Here is a 15,463-nt window from a genome sequence, read left to right on the forward strand (position 1 = left end):
TAAACACTGTATTTTTCTAGTGTTTAGTAGCTACCAGGTCAAATGGTATGCAATCCTTTGCTGCTTCCAGCAGCAGAATGTTCATGAATAATAAAATGGCTGTGAATCAGGCTAACATCTGAGCTGGCCAGTGCATGCCAGTTTTGGAAGGTGAAATGGGAGAAGAATTGTTCATTATTTGTATTTTGGGATCTGATAAAAATCAAGGAAGGTAAATCTTTGAAAAAATATATTTTTTTAAAGGCAAAAAAACCCCTAAGAAATAAGTAACTTTTGAATGGTTTAAGAATTTTTTAAGAACTATATAGCTTCCTGACATGAATGCTCAGCTAGACTTATTCACGGAAATACCTGTACAAAATACCATGCTAAACTGCTTAGGTTAGAAGGGAAATCTGTATCTGTGACTGACATCAGGTTATCCTAGAGAGGGTGGAAAACTGTCATTTTGTGAAGAAGTCAACTCTTCTCTCTCATAGCAATGCAGGCTTCAAGTCTTTTTATTTACTGTCCCTTTGAAATTCCAAGTCAGACTGCCAGCTCTGCATGGAAGTACCTGCACTGAATTTCCAAAAGCCAGTAAGACCAGACAGTCTCAAAATTGCTGAGAGGTTTGCTCTAAAAAATGAGATCTAAGAAATTCTTCTCAATGTTGTTTTCTTTTTCCTGTCTTTGGGTGATTTTGTTGATTTGTTGATTTCTTTTTGTTGTTTTTGAGGGGCTTTGTGGTTAAATTTAGGTGGTCTAACAGTGCATTTAAACATGGGAAAGGAGAATAAATCAGAAGCCATGCTTCTCAGATAAACAAGAAACTAAGGCTCATCACAAGACTCACAATAAACTCACACTGCTAATCTCTTCTAACATTATTAAAAACACGAAGGGTTTTTGCTGTGTAATAAGTTTTGCACCAACTCATTGCCACAGACCACTGCAGGAGTGCATTTGCAATGAAATTACGACGCTTTAACGTACTGCCAGCTGATGCAAGGATATGGAAAGCTGAGAAATGACGAGCTTACATTAGGCATTTAATTGGTGTCTGCGTGTTCTAGGGCAGAACAAGGAAAGGCATCAAAGAAATATTTAGGATTTAGAACATACAATTGTAATTCTACTAGAGAAAATTTTTGCTGTAGTTGTGTTCTGTTCCAGTTATGCATGGTGGCTGGCACGTGTCCTGAACCAGCGCTTGAAAAACTAGCAAGCTCCTGACTCGTGGGATGGGGTGAGCTAAAGATAGATACAGTACAGTGGTGTGAAGATACATCTGCACCAAGATGTGTTGTTGCTCTACTTGGTACTGTTAGTGTGACCTACTAAAGGGTACGAATCTTGCATTCTCTTTGAAGCCCATCTTCAGTTGATCTCCAAATATTTGTGGAGGTTTTCAGAGGCTTTTGTTCTGGATGAATACAGAACACTTAACCATGTTTTGGGGCCTTCTTATGTTGGAGACAAATTTTAGCAACAAGGCATCTTTACAAAATACACAGAGTTATTTCTTAAAATCCAACAGTGTAACCAGCCATAGGGATGTCCCCTCCTCACACAAGCCAGCTGTCAGTGCCACATCCTCACAAGGGCATGCTTGGGTCATGCCTACCCTGAGAGTTGCAGGCAGACACAGGAGCCTCTCTTGCTCTCTGAGCCACCGGCCACAAGCCAGCTCTGGTCTGGAAGATGTTACAGCTCCATATGCTGAGGGTTTGGGCATGTTAACTTGGGCACAGTGCTGTAGGCAAAGGAGCTGTGCTCTCGTTGCACCCATCTGTTTAAATGGTTCTTCTGTTTCTCTTTCCCTTTTCCCAAGTTTCCTTAGACATGCACAGAAAGGAAAAACCTTCACCTTGTCTAGATATCTCCACAATTAACATAAATCCATGAAGTAAAATAGGTTCCCAGGACCAAGTAAGAACATGACCACCACCTCTCCTTATTTCAGGCACAAACCCTCCCATTCCTGTAATTTTGTATTACAGCTGGACTCTGTTAAATAATGGCAGATTTCTCCATACTCAATAAAATTAATTACTGGATGCCTGAAGCTTAAGAGGCAAACAAGGGCAGGGTAGAAGACCTTGTAATTTTATGTTGGAAAGCCAGATGTTTCCACCCAGTTTTCATTGCTGTTGTCTGTTGGTGGCTTTTTTTTAAGTGGGGTTGGAACTAGAGAAATTTAATCAAGAAACAAGATGCATGACCTTAATTTTAGGCAGAATTTTAAATCAGTCCTGGATTTACTCTGATATTATTGAAGTCTATGATAAAGCTCCAAAATGACAAGGGGACCATTTTGCCATGCCCTGCTGTGAGGGACACCTAGATAGTCCTTTTTCAGTTGTGCCTACAGCAACTCCCTTCCGAGTTTTGCAAAGCAGGAGAGAGGACCTCTCCTGGAAGCGCCTCCTTCTGTGCTTAGAGAAATACGGCATTTTCACTGGCTGCTGTGTGGACTGAGAGCCCTTTACTGTGACATAAACTGAGTTTTGAAATTAATCGTCTCCTCTGTATTCTCTTGATGAGCCCTTTTGTAAGTGGTAGCCAGAGCTTCTGATGCATTTGGTACAGGTAGTTCCACGTCCCTGCGTGCAGCTTTGAGTGCTCAGGCAACAGTGGGTTGTATTTCAGAGATGGATTTCAGAAAGTTTTGGTTTTATCCACATTCAATATCACCTTGTGAGGTATTAGATAAAAGCCACATCTCAATCCTACTGAAGACTGCAGTTTCTGATGGAGGAAGCGCTGATAAGCTTATAATCCATGGAATAGTTTTTGCTCCTATAAAATTAATCCAGTCAACCTACCATATTTGGAGAGTTTAATGATTGGAATTCATGATGTTAGACAACAGACAAAACATCTTTCAGCCCTTCCTCCACAAGTCGGTCTTTGTTCTGAGTGTGTCTAATCATCAGAGATATTTCTAATACAGATTTCCCAATTATTTTTTTTTTTCATTTGTTGTGGGTTTTTTTTCCCTTGCTTTTTCCAGTTGAGTGGCCTCGGGTATTTCTTGAGATTAATGAGAGTGCTGATGTATATGGCTACTGGAAAAAAAGAAACCAAAACTGATTTGTGTATTTATTATGCAAGTAGACTATATATTGTATAAATATATATAAATATTTGACTCCCTGCTCTACAATATTTGTGATGGGTAGCTGTGGCATTTTCTGGTACACACATTTTTTGCTAATTAGCCTTTGCCGTGATGATTAAGCTAAATATGATGCCTTCACTAAAGCCTTGACTTTTTCAAGAGCATAGGATAGAGCAGCAGTTATATGAGAGTGTTTCCTAGTTGGTTAGGGGTGTTTAGAAGTTTTTGTGTTGCACAGAAAAAAAACAGATTACACAGTAATTTGGTACGTCTGATGACAGATACCAGAAAAAAGCTGAGCCATAAGGGATGTATCACGTTAAGTTTCAACGTGCAACTCAAAGACCAATATTTCTCTGCAATTGTGGTGCTGTACAGTTTCATATACATAATTACTATGGCGTAGCTTAGACTTTATCCAGTTGATTTTTGGATTTAAGAAATCTGAGCCAATCTCAAGTTCTTTAAAAACAACATGAAGATGCTTTCCAGTGAAATGCCTTTGTAAAACTTTTGTTTTATCAGTGAACAGCCAATAGCCTTCCTTCATAATGAAAAAAAAAAAATTATTTTGCAGAATCCTCCAATGCTACTTTATTGACCAATGCAGAAAAAATTGCTACAATTACCACCACACATACTCCTCAGCAAATACCGCAGGAGACCAGGTCAGATTGTTTTCCTTCAGACGAGCATGTTGACATGCTCTCTCTTTGGTTCCTGCTTGATCATCTTCATGTCCCATGAGCTGTATTTTTCCTCTCTCTCTCTTTCTGTCGTTCGTTACAGCAAGAACAACACCAAACCAAAGCAGGAATCCCAGTTTGATTTCAAACCACCCCAAGCAGCACAGGTAAGCAGTACTTTTTGAATTGTTTTGTTTACCACAGACTGTTGCTTCAAATCTGCTTGAGGGCTGTGTTGAAATATTTCTCTGGAAAATTCCTACTGGAAAGTTGTTCTCCCTCAGTCTGTTTGCTGGAGAAAGAGGAATTTGCTGATTAGTTTCTTAGTATGTGTTGCTGCTGTTTCAGATGAGAAACATTTCCAACACATTCTCATCAAGACTTTTAGGGAGGAAAAAAAAAGAAAGAAAGAAAAAAAAAAGCTGACATTTTTACAACAGTAATAATTTATGTGTTTGTTTATTGAGTTGTATATTTTGAGGGGCCTCTCCAGAAAGTCCTGTTTTGTGCAAACGATGAATTCAGAGGACAAAAAGAGTAAAACTTAATAAAAGGCAATAGCTGGAGTGTTCTAGCTTTCTGAGACAACATCTCTTAGAGAGATTATCTGGCTCACTGTTCACTTTCCTTACCACTGGCCATCCCAGAAGTAAACTCTGCCGTTAGAGACTTCAGAACATCCCTACACTAGCAGAATTTGTGAAAAACAATGCATGTGCTTCTGAGCTTCTTGTAAAGGCATGGATGAGGTGGTAACAAAAAGGAAAAGCCAGCAGCATGGCATAGACTCATCCCAGGTACCGTGAGGCTTTTAACTGAAGCCCGGCGCTGGAAGTGAGGTTGCCCTGGTGCCCCTTTGCAGTTGGTAGAACTCCAGAAATAAGCCCTTTCTGCATGGGCACAGGAGGTGCGTTGCAACAGAGGTGCCTAAAGATGTGTGGGACATGGCCAAGCCCATTCATTCAAACAGCCATTTGCAGACCACTGCCAGCACTCCAAATTTCTGGGTGGGATCTGAGGAAGCAGGAAATCCTTGTTGGTGTGTGAAAACTCAACTGATTTTCTTGATTTATTTATGAGTAACAAAAATAATATTCTTTGGTTGAATAATTTAAAAATGAGAGTAGAAAAGCATTTAACTTTCTGTTCAATTGCACATATGTTGTCTTCCCTCCAGCAGGACCAAGACTTTTACACTGTTGAGCTGGAAAGAGGAGCCAAAGGGTTTGGCTTTAGCCTGCGAGGCGGCCGGGAATATAATATGGATCTGTACGTGTTGCGGCTAGCTGAGGATGGTCCAGCTGAGAGATGTGGGAAGATGAGGGTATGCACAATCTGATTTAAGAAACATGCTTCTTTGCAATAAGCTGACTTCCCTGCCTCTCCCCTACAGGCGCACCTTCTGCTATGCAAGCTAAGAGGAGAATCATATGTTACCTGAAATGAGCAGTGATTCCTATTTACTTCTGTCACTGACTTCTGTCACTTTTTGTATACCCTCTATAACAGTGTGTGTCCATTGGAAGATTTCAACCCCTTGTTCCAACCCAGGTTTCCAAATTCTAATAAATAATCTGACTTTTAAAGCTTAACGAAGATATGTGTAGAAATGAAAATGTAATAGCCACACTCTTTGTCAGCTCCTTTAAGGCTGCAGCCATGAAGAAAGAATCGAGGTGTTCCATCTCATCCTCTCCTCTGCCAGTGGGCAGAGTGGTGAGGGAGCATGTGTATTGACCCACAGGTTACAAAATTATAGTGTAGTTTTTGATTAGTATTAAGTGTTAACTTCACATCAGATAAATTATAAACTTTATAACAAGGGCATATGTTATAAAATGCCTACAGAAAAATTAAATTGCCAAGTTCTACATATTCCTTGCTCGTCTGTTAGAGAATGCATGATAACTTTACAGCGTATGTCTTCTTCAGGTATATCATGCGAAGGGCGTTTTCAAAATTCTTTTGCTAGGGGTAGATTTACAAGTCCAAAATTATTTCTGATGGAAATAAATCAGTGCTGCCCTGTGGAAGTCAATGCTTTGACAAGCTCTTCCAAGCCTTTTTTTCCTATCCTGATAAATGATTTTATTTACAAAAGCAGGTTTTCTGGTTCATAGTAGGTATCTAGATCCAAGTGAGAAACAGATCTCAAAAAGCATTTGAACATCCCAGTTACAGCAGACTGTAAAACAACCACTTTGACCAAAGAGTTTAGAAATAATCAAAATAAAATAAAGTAACACCAGTTCTAACACAGCTCTAGCTATAGAGAAATACTCCTTCCCCTCTACACTGCCCTGGTGAGGCCTCATCTGGAGTACTGTGTCCAGTTCTGGGCTCCCCAGTTCAAGAAAGATGAAGAGCTACTGGAGAGAGTCCAGCAGAGGGCTACAAGGATGGTGAGGGGACTGGAACATCTCTCCTACGAGGAGAGGCTGAGGGAGCTGGGCTTGTTCAGCCTGAAGAAGAGAAGGCTGCGAGGGGACCTAATATATACTTACAAATATCTGAAGGGTGGGTGTCAGGAAGATGGGGCCAAGCTCTTTTCAGTAGTGCCCAACGACAGGACAAGGGGCAATGGGCACAAACTGAAGCACAGGAAGTTCTGTCTGAAGATGAGGAAGAACTTCTTCCCTCTGAGGGTGACGGAGCACTGGAACAGGCTGCCCAGGGAGGTTGTGGAGTCTCCTTCTCTGGAGATATTCAAGACCCGCCTGGACAAGGTCCTGTGCAGCCTGCTCTGGATGACCCTTCTTCGGCAGGGGGGTTGGACTAGATGACCCACAGAGGTCCCTTCCAACCCCGAACATTCTGTGATTTTGTGAATACAGTAATGCAAGGTGGTTTTACAAACAGCAATGAAATAATACAGAACAACAATGAAATATTTTGTTACCTCAAGCTTTCCCTGTCATCTTCATGTTTCCAGGCCCCTGCATACTGTTTTTTGTGGACTGTCAGTGGAAGGAGTTGCGTGTATTTAGCTTTGCCTGGTGCATAGTTGTCCTTCCACCTTTGCTGTGACTGTTGTCTTGTGGTGTGCTGGTGGTGACCCTCGTGGGGGTTTGTTTCTAATATTAGACTCTTTTATTACATTGACAGATCGGTGACGAAATCTTAGAGATCAATGGAGAAACTACCAAGAACATGAAGCATGCTCGGGCCATCGAACTGATTAAAAATGGTGGCCGCAGGGTCCGCCTGTTTCTGAAACGTGGAGATGGCTCTGTCCCAGAATATGGTGGGTCAAACTATGAAAACATTCCTTTCTTCCCTGGCATCACTCCATGAATGATTTGTCTCAAGATCTGAAGCGGGAATTCTTTTTTATTTTCCTTTCTCACCAGTGTCTTACCAACCTTTGCAACATATGGTTAATTGCCTCGCTTGTGCTGAATTTTCTACACATTTCATCCTTTGCTTGCTTCCATGGACTTGGGGCGCAGTGTAAGGCAAGATCATCATAGCAGTATTTTTGGTGATCAGAGAGGAAAACAAAACAAAACAAACCTTATTGTCTTGTCCAGCCAAACAAGGAATGTCATTGAACTGTGCCAAACTGTTTCTCAGCAGCTGAATTGTTGTTTTAAATAGGTCTTTACTTCTAATCAATGCAAAAACTGGGATCTCGAGTTATTATTCTGAAGCAGTGATTTTTTTGTTAGGTTTTTCTCTAAGTTCCTGTCTGTATCCGTAGACATGAATGCCAAGATGGCTTATGAGATTTTTGCCTTCCCTTAATATTTATGTAAATATTTATAAAGTTATTTAAGAAAGAAGGAAAAAAAAAAAAGCTTTACTACAAAAATAGATTTATTTGGCCTCCTGAGCCCTTTTCTCCCCTGTTAAACTGTCTGCTGGTTTCAAATAGTTAATTTGTAAGGTCTGAAAAGGTGAGGAGGTTATGAAAAGGTGCTCTCGTGTCTGTCTTGGGGGAAACATTCCATCTTTGTTTCTTACTAAGTATTGCATTAGATTTCCTTTTCTTCCGTGGAGGTTGGATTGCTGGGTGGCTTAACATAGCACACTATTTAATATTATAATTATGTCTTATTTATTTGAGATAATTGTCAAATATTGTGCCCTCGATGGAGGGCTACTCCCAACCAAAGGTCTTTGAGGTTTCTATAGAAACTGAGGATTGAAGAGATGTTCCTTGTACTTTTCTCCCCGTATTTGGGTTATTTCTGTGTCAGTAAGTTCTGTGTTTATCATTCACTCCATGTCCTAAAACCAGAAGCAAAACCCTTCTGCACAATTTATGAACTAGATTTTCTTTTCATTTACTGTACCACGTTTGAGAGTTTCTGCTCACTCTGCTCATTATTTGACTTAAAATGACCAGTTCAGAGTATAACTGACAAACAATTGAAGTGTTTAACAAGATGGAAGGGAAGTTGTGGGTTTACACTTCTGTAATATAAATAGCACACCAGAAGGTTCAATGATGGCACTGAAATTCTGTAATGTTCTTTCTACTTTTGTCTTTTCCTATACTCCTCTGGATGTACAGTACTGTATCATATGCTAGACTGCATAAATACCCTGTAAATTAAGTGCTTCACTTCTAAAAGCATATGTCTGTTGCACTGAGGATGGAAATCCATCACCAATTTTCTTTTGGCTAATGCTAAACCACTAAACGTTCATTCTCCAAGCAAGGATTTAATATACAGGGGTTGCACTACTGTAAAGAATATCCTTGTAACATTTGGGACACCTTCCTCTCTCTGTTCTGTTCGCTGCAGTCGCAAATGGTTCCTCTAATAATGTTAAGTTCCAATATTTTTCTGACTCGATTGGAACGTGCTTCTCTATGAGGCTGTATATTTTTGTAATGAGTTTTGTACTTATTTTTAATGTTGTGGTCTCTGGTGGACTTTATTTTTCGTTGTTGTTTGATTGTTAATGTTTTTTCTATGACATTCTGTGTCGCTGTTTCAACTGTCTTTTAGAATGGATGCTCTCGTTGTCTGGGTTATTGAATCACCTCTTAGATGTCTCTTTATGTCACGATAATAACAACTGCTGTCTTTGCAGCCTTATATTTGGGTGAAGCCTAGACAATCTGACTGGAAAAATAAACTTTCTTTATTCTAAGATAAAATATGAAGATTTTTCTTTCTTTCATCTTTATTATAGGGAATCTAAATTTTCTACTTTTCTCTTTCTCTTTCTCTTACTTTTCTTGGTGCTGGGCTCTTCCTTCCTCAGCGATGATACCTCCTAATATCGCTGCATGTATGAGAAATGACAAGCTCGGGGAGTCTTGCTTCTACCTTATGGGCCATAATCAAACTACGGTTTGTAGCTAAAATCAATATTAGGTGTTTTTGTGCTGTGGCCTAATTCCCTCACATTGCTTTCCGCTTCGCTATATTTTATATGTACAGCAATTCATTCTGAGCACCCTGCGTCCCCCGAATTGTAAGTACACCACAGGACACGTTTAAACCTCGCTTGTACCTTGTGCGATAGCCAGGTGGCTGCAAGCCACGTGCTTACAGCTACGGAAAAAGCGGTGTGGTCCCCAGCTGCTGCCTGAAAATGCTGATAAGCAAAAATGCACACACGTGAGTCGCAACACGGGTTTCACCTGGAAATCACAAAAATCATGGCCCATATACACACTGACCCTCCCAAGCTCAGGAATGGAAGTGCCATCAAATGGGAGACGCTTTGCGCGATGGCAGGAGGAAGGAGCAGGTAGAGTGTTTGGCTTGGGGGAGGGAAGACAAAAAGGAGGATAACAGGAAAAGCAGCCTGTCCCCACAGATGTTTGTGAGGGTTCTCAGCCGTTGCCATCAGGACAGTCCACCTCGAGATGGGTGTCGGTGCGAGCGGCAGGGAGCCTGCAGGAAGCGTAGCTAACGCCAGCCGAGCTGCCCTGCAGAAGTTACTCTGAAAAAGGAAACAATAAGCAAATAAAAGCTGCGCTCGCATAAAGTCAGCACAGCTCCTTTAGTGTTTGCCATGTCTATAATGAATCATTCACAAACATCCATTACAAATGATGTGAATAATTGTAGCTTAGCTGCAGTGCAGGGCTGGTTTTTAGTTTGGGGGTTGGTTTTTTTTCTACTGCTTTGCAGTTTGTCTTGCAGAGGTAGCTCAGCTGTATTTTACCTGACATACTACATTAGAAGTAATGAACTGGAGATTAGGTTTTAATCAAAGCCATCCTACATATTACAATATCTTTCCATTGCTTTGATATGAAAAAATCATAACTTCTGTCATCGTTGTTTGAATCATTGTGGCAAAACCAAAATCTACCCTAGGACTTTTCATAACATGGTAGAACTAAGTGAGACCAAGTAAAGTCTTAAATGAAATAGAAATTGCATGATTACAGTCTAATTCTCACACTTTCAAAATGTTATTTTATGAGGTGAAAACTCAATAATCAATTCTTTTTTCTGTACATTTTCTGCTATTTGAAACAAGGCCTCCCACACCCGGAAGGAGGTTCTTTCAAAAAACTTAAAAAAAAGTCATTTCCTAAAGGCCCTCTTTATTGGAAACCGTTAAAAAACAGCCAACAACCTGAACTGCAATATTTTTTTTTCACTGGAAAGAAAGTAGTGTAACCGAAACATTACGAGTTGGGCTTGGGGAAAATGTAAAATGCCCCATGACCAGAAGAGCGTAAAGATGATATCGGCTTGGACCAAAACACGGCTAACGAACAGAGCAGCACCAGTACTAACCTGTAACTCTCGTTGTTCGCAGTTAAATTAACAAAAGCTTCGGTTAGCCTTCGCTGACTGCTTTAACAGTTGTTTGTTTTTGTCACTAATGAAGTCTGAAGAGTGATAAGTGGTGTCACGGCACCACGGAAGGCATCGGTACCAAATGCTTTGCTGTTATTTTCTTTCAGACCCCAGCAGTGACAGGAACAGTCCCGCCACAGGTTCACAAAATGTATCGGAAATGAAACCCTTGCCATCCGACCGACGGCAGCACCCATCATCGGAGTCCAGTTATCCACCAGACCTTCACAAATCATCACCACATGGGGACAAGCGGACTTACGTTAGAGACCTAAAAGGCAGCAGAGAGTTTAGCAGACATCCCAACGAACACCACACTTGGAATGGGACTTCTAAAAGCAACGACCACGTGCCAGGCAGGAGGACGGAGAGGTCGCCGGAGAGGAGGCGCGAGAGGCAGATGGAGAGGACGATGGTGAACGGGCAGAAGAGGAGGTCTCCCGAAAAGCGCAGGGAAGGGACGCGGAGCGCTGACAACACTTTGGAGAGGCGGGAGCGACACGAGAGGAGGAGAGACCTCTCCCCCGAGAGGCGCCGGGAGCGGTCACCCGGTCGCCGGCGGCGGTCGCTGGAGAGACTCACGGAGCCCAGGAGGTCTCCCAACCGGAGAAGAGAGAGCTCCCTTGACCGGCGGGCCAAGTCCTCCGACCGGCGGAGGGAGAGGTCGCCCGACAGACGGCTCAGGGAGGAGCGAGCCGGCCGCCGGGAGAGGGAAGACCCCGGCTGGAAGCACGAGCCGAGCCGCAGGCAGCCACCCGAGCAGCGCCGGCGGCCGTACAAGGAGTGCAGCACCGACCTCAGCATCTGAGGGGCTCCGAGGGGTCCCCGTCACCTTCCCCATGCCGCGGGAGCGCAGGAGAGAGTGCGGGAGCTGAAACCATCTGGCTTTCGCAGGCGAGGAGATCTCCGGCACCTGCTGATCCTACAAACCTTTTATGCAGATGAAATCTTATAACAAAAAAATAAAAAAGTGTTGTGCCTGATGTATATTATTAAAGAAACTATTTTTCGGTGTATTCCTTTTTTTTTAATTACTTGCCAAATGTTGGTCCTAAAGGATTATAAAATTTCGTTTCTACATTCTTTGTAGATTTCTTAAGAATAATTCCTTTATTGGGCTACTTTCCCCCCTCCCCAATATAGTAAATGGGGGTAGCCAGTAATATGATATAGGCAAAGGATTTTATCACCAAGTTTGAATAACCAGACTGTTCTCTATTGACTCACTGCTACACTGTATCTAGAAAATTTTTTAAGGGTTGGGGGTGGGGAAGGAAGAAAATTGTTCATCTCAGTAGGACTGGAGCGCTCCTGCTGAAGGAATTAAAAAGAGACAAATGTTCCTAAAATTGCAAGAACTGTTTGAAGAGACTACTGTTTCAATGAAGGATATTTATAATAATAATAATAAATAATAAAAAAAAAATACAAACCCACACAGCACAAGATGATTTACGATAAGGAATTTCTAGTTTGTTCCGTGAACAGTTTATACGTTCAGGCCCCCTCTACAGGACGTGCAAAGGCAGAAGGACTGGTAACCACCATGCCTGTGTCACACGCTAACGTAGACTGTTGATCTCTCATTAGCCTCAGCGACATTTAACGATATTTCATTCAGGCAGCCGCCGCAGCCCTGCTCATCTTCTAGATGTATATGGACAGCAACCCGAGCATGCATGGTATTGTTTGTCTGCTTTGAAGCAAGGGAAGGGATCGGGATCCTGGGACAAGGCACAGTGCGGTGGGAGCAAAGTTCTCCCTCTGGGAGTAGGTGTATTCCTTCTGCTCAGGCAAAACCAGTGGGTTTTCCTTATTTTGCCAAATTCCAAAAGCTCTCTCTTCTTCTCGCTCTTTATTTAAGTTTTTTATTTTACTGGTTCATCCTTACTGAGACAAAAGGAGTGCACTTGCTGAAAAAAAAAAAAGGAAAAAAAGAAAAAAAAAAAGATGTATCAAAGGAAAAACACAGGCAAGAAGAGGCAATCGTTGGGACAACTTGGTTGTAGAAGCCTATCCATACTGGTTATATGCTGTAAATTAGAATCTAAGAACAGCAGCGAAAGGGAAAACCTGCAACTTTCCAAGTTGTATTTTTAAATTTGCAAGTTGTGTGGTAAGTCTGCTGTAGTACTGGTATAAGATTTTAATGGATTACTGCCTAGCTGAGCCAAAATGTTTGCCGTTACTGTTGGACCACTAAAGTAAACTGCTGCTTTTTACAGTGCATTGGTGTGTACATGTATACTGTTTCACATTTTCCATATGAACACAAAAATCATTGCAAGTCTATCACTGTTGTTGCCATGGTACTGTAAAAACAAAACCAAGAAAGAAGATGGCCTATCATTGTGTGTACAGTTTAAATTGTAATTAATAGAGCCTGTTGGAAAAAAAATCAAAACTGTTGCCTTTTTCTTGTATAAAAGAGGATTTATGACAAAATTTAGCTGTGAGGAATGTGATTAAGTGTTTATATTTCTGAAAATGGAACAAATTGATTCAGGGGATATATTTTAATGTAAACTGAATCAGGTATGTAAAGCTGTTTTAAAATGGGAGACTATATAAGTAATTCTAAAGCTGTTGATTTGAATATAATTTCTTCATGGTGGGCCTGCTTATGTATCATTAAGCACTTGTATGCAGCCTCTGTTCTTCAATCATCATTTCTTGCAACGTGCTATAGACATAATGCTCTTTTCTGTGTTGATGAAAAGCAGTATGTGGGCCAATCTTTTTTATAAAACACTATGCATATATAAATACTACATTGTTCATAGCTTTATTTGACTTACTGGGTTTATACATAACACTAGTATGAGTAGATGTGGACTTACCCAGTATGAGCTTCTTTCCTTGGAACAGACACTATGTATATGATGTAGCAACAAAGAAGGAGAAAGTCTGTGAATGCTATTTTTATTATCAAATAAAGTTTTCCATACAAAGCATACATACGAGTGTAGTGATAAGATAAAGGAGGAGCCACACCTTAATGTTACTTACTCATCCCTGTCTACATTAGTAAACGGTAGGTTGCAGTCTCCAAGGACCATCCATTAAATAAGTATTAATCATCCATTAAATATATATTAATCATTTGACAAGCCTTAAGGCACTGGTTCACAGTTTTCCAATATATGATTTTCTTGCCCCAAGTAATCAGAAGCGAAGGGCTTAGGTGAAGCAGGGCTTGTTACTATGTCTGGGTTTGCTATCACTGGTGCTTGGTAACATGTCAGCATGTGCAGCAGTGTAAAGTCAAGACAAGGCAGCAACTACTCTATTGCCGGTGTTGAGTTTGTTGGTGCCATGTATATATATGTTATGTGTGTATATGTATACATACGCATATATACATGTGTGCGTATGTATCAATGAGACTATAGTTAGTTCTTAAAATGTGTAAAGACTATTAAGATTGTGAAACTGTTTACTCAGGTTTTTAAAATAACTTTTAAACGTTATGTAGTTTATCAGGCCCCACTCATGTTTTCCTGCTACGTCAGCTAACCTGCTGGGAGCCTGGGCAGCTGGAGAGTCACCGCTGAATGGTTTGCGTTTCCAGCCACAGCATCTGCAGACGGGTTTGTCTGATGCATTTAAGGGTATGGCTGGGTCACTGAGAAGGTGTTTGGGTATTTTAGGTTTGAATCTTTTATGATGTTCAATGCCTTTTTACTCTGAAATGATATCGTGATGATATACATTGGTTCTGATTTTGTGTCTTCTGCTGTTACTACTGTTTGTCCTCTCCTTGTTCTCCTTGTGTTGTAGCATACTTTAAATGATCTTAAAAGAGCTGATTAGGTGAGTGTCAAGCTTTTGAAGTGTGGAGTCTCAAGCTAAAGAAGACACTACATAGTTAATACTGAAATTAAGTTTTACAGAAACATTTAATTAAAAAAACACTGCGAGCTGACAGAAAAAAAGTTATTTAAAATGCCTCATTAGTGATGGCATCCTTTCTACTGCTTCCAAACCCACGGAGAGCTGGAGCCCTGCTCTAAAACATGAGCACTGCAGCTCCATATTCCATGGTGCAGCCTTAGTCACTTTAGTTAATTCCAGCCTTATTTCTGACCTTAAAATATTTTTCAAAACTTCTAAAAATGAATAGAAACACTTTTTTAGATTATAGATTGGCTCGTGATTTGTCAAACAATATTCTACAGCTATGAAGCTGCCAAAAAGATGATTTTGAGTCTGTCTCTGATGAAGAACTGAAAAGTTTATGAAGCGGTAAGTGAAGAAGCTCTGCAAATTGATATTGTTAGTTTTGGTTTTGAGTTTTACATCTTTTTTTATCAGTGTTACATGGTCAGGATCCTGTGCCATCAGTGTGCTCAATCCTGTCATTTCTATAAGTGTTGATTAATATCTTGAAAGTTTTTGACTGCAGAGGAGATGGTTGACCAGTGTTGAGAATTATGTGGTTTTGGTCTTTTTGGTTAGAGTTAGAAGTGACTTCTAGGTTAGCTGAGCTACGTTTGCTGCCTTCATACGCTTTCACTCATTTCACTCGCTCTTGAATATTCATTCCTTGGCATTCGAGCCAGTGTTTTATTTAATAGTGATCTCGTGTTAGATCCATCTGCTGTACTATGCTTGTTTTATCACCGGAGTAGTAATTATAGATACTGTTCTCCTCCTCACTTTGATACCTTTTGTTACAACAGGCTTTCAGCTCTGTCTCTTGGCTGACTGTTCTACTGAAGAACATTATAAATGGCTCGTAATATGTTCAGTTTCTTTGGCTCTCATAAATAGTACCAGGAAAAGATGTCATTTATGACCCACTGCTGCCATCTGTAAATGTGTGCCTGTTAGGCCTTTGGGATTGTATTTTCTTAAGATTTATTTTTAAAAAAGGAAAAGTAGGAACTAAAAGAAGT

The 15,463-nt window shown here is 40.7% G+C and overlaps 1 protein-coding gene across 22 annotated transcripts in view; it reads left to right on the plus strand.

The window, feature by feature from the left end:
- Positions 1 to 13,521, plus strand: part of MAGI1 (membrane associated guanylate kinase, WW and PDZ domain containing 1) — a 357,879-nt gene extending 344,358 nt beyond the window's left edge. For 11 of the 22 annotated variants that reach the window (XM_075433225.1, XM_075433230.1, XM_075433233.1 and 8 more), the window contains 5 exons: positions 3,681 to 3,771; positions 3,893 to 3,956; positions 4,967 to 5,113; positions 6,895 to 7,033; positions 10,673 to 13,521. In XM_075433225.1, the coding sequence (XP_075289340.1) occupies positions 3,681 to 3,771; positions 3,893 to 3,956; positions 4,967 to 5,113; positions 6,895 to 7,033; positions 10,673 to 11,373 (1,142 nt within the window). In that variant the 3' untranslated portion in view covers positions 11,374 to 13,521. Of the gene's footprint in view, positions 1 to 3,680; positions 3,772 to 3,892; positions 3,957 to 4,966; positions 5,114 to 6,894; positions 7,034 to 9,006; positions 9,096 to 10,672 lie in introns of all 22 variants that reach the window. The other 11 variants (XM_075433229.1, XM_075433232.1, XM_075433234.1 and 8 more) reach the window with 3 other exon arrangements.
- Positions 13,522 to 15,463: the final 1,942 nt, after the last annotated feature.

Source organism: Opisthocomus hoazin, chromosome 11, assembly GCF_030867145.1.
Source record: "Opisthocomus hoazin isolate bOpiHoa1 chromosome 11, bOpiHoa1.hap1, whole genome shotgun sequence".
NCBI classification, from domain to species: Eukaryota; Metazoa; Chordata; class Aves; order Opisthocomiformes; family Opisthocomidae; genus Opisthocomus; species Opisthocomus hoazin.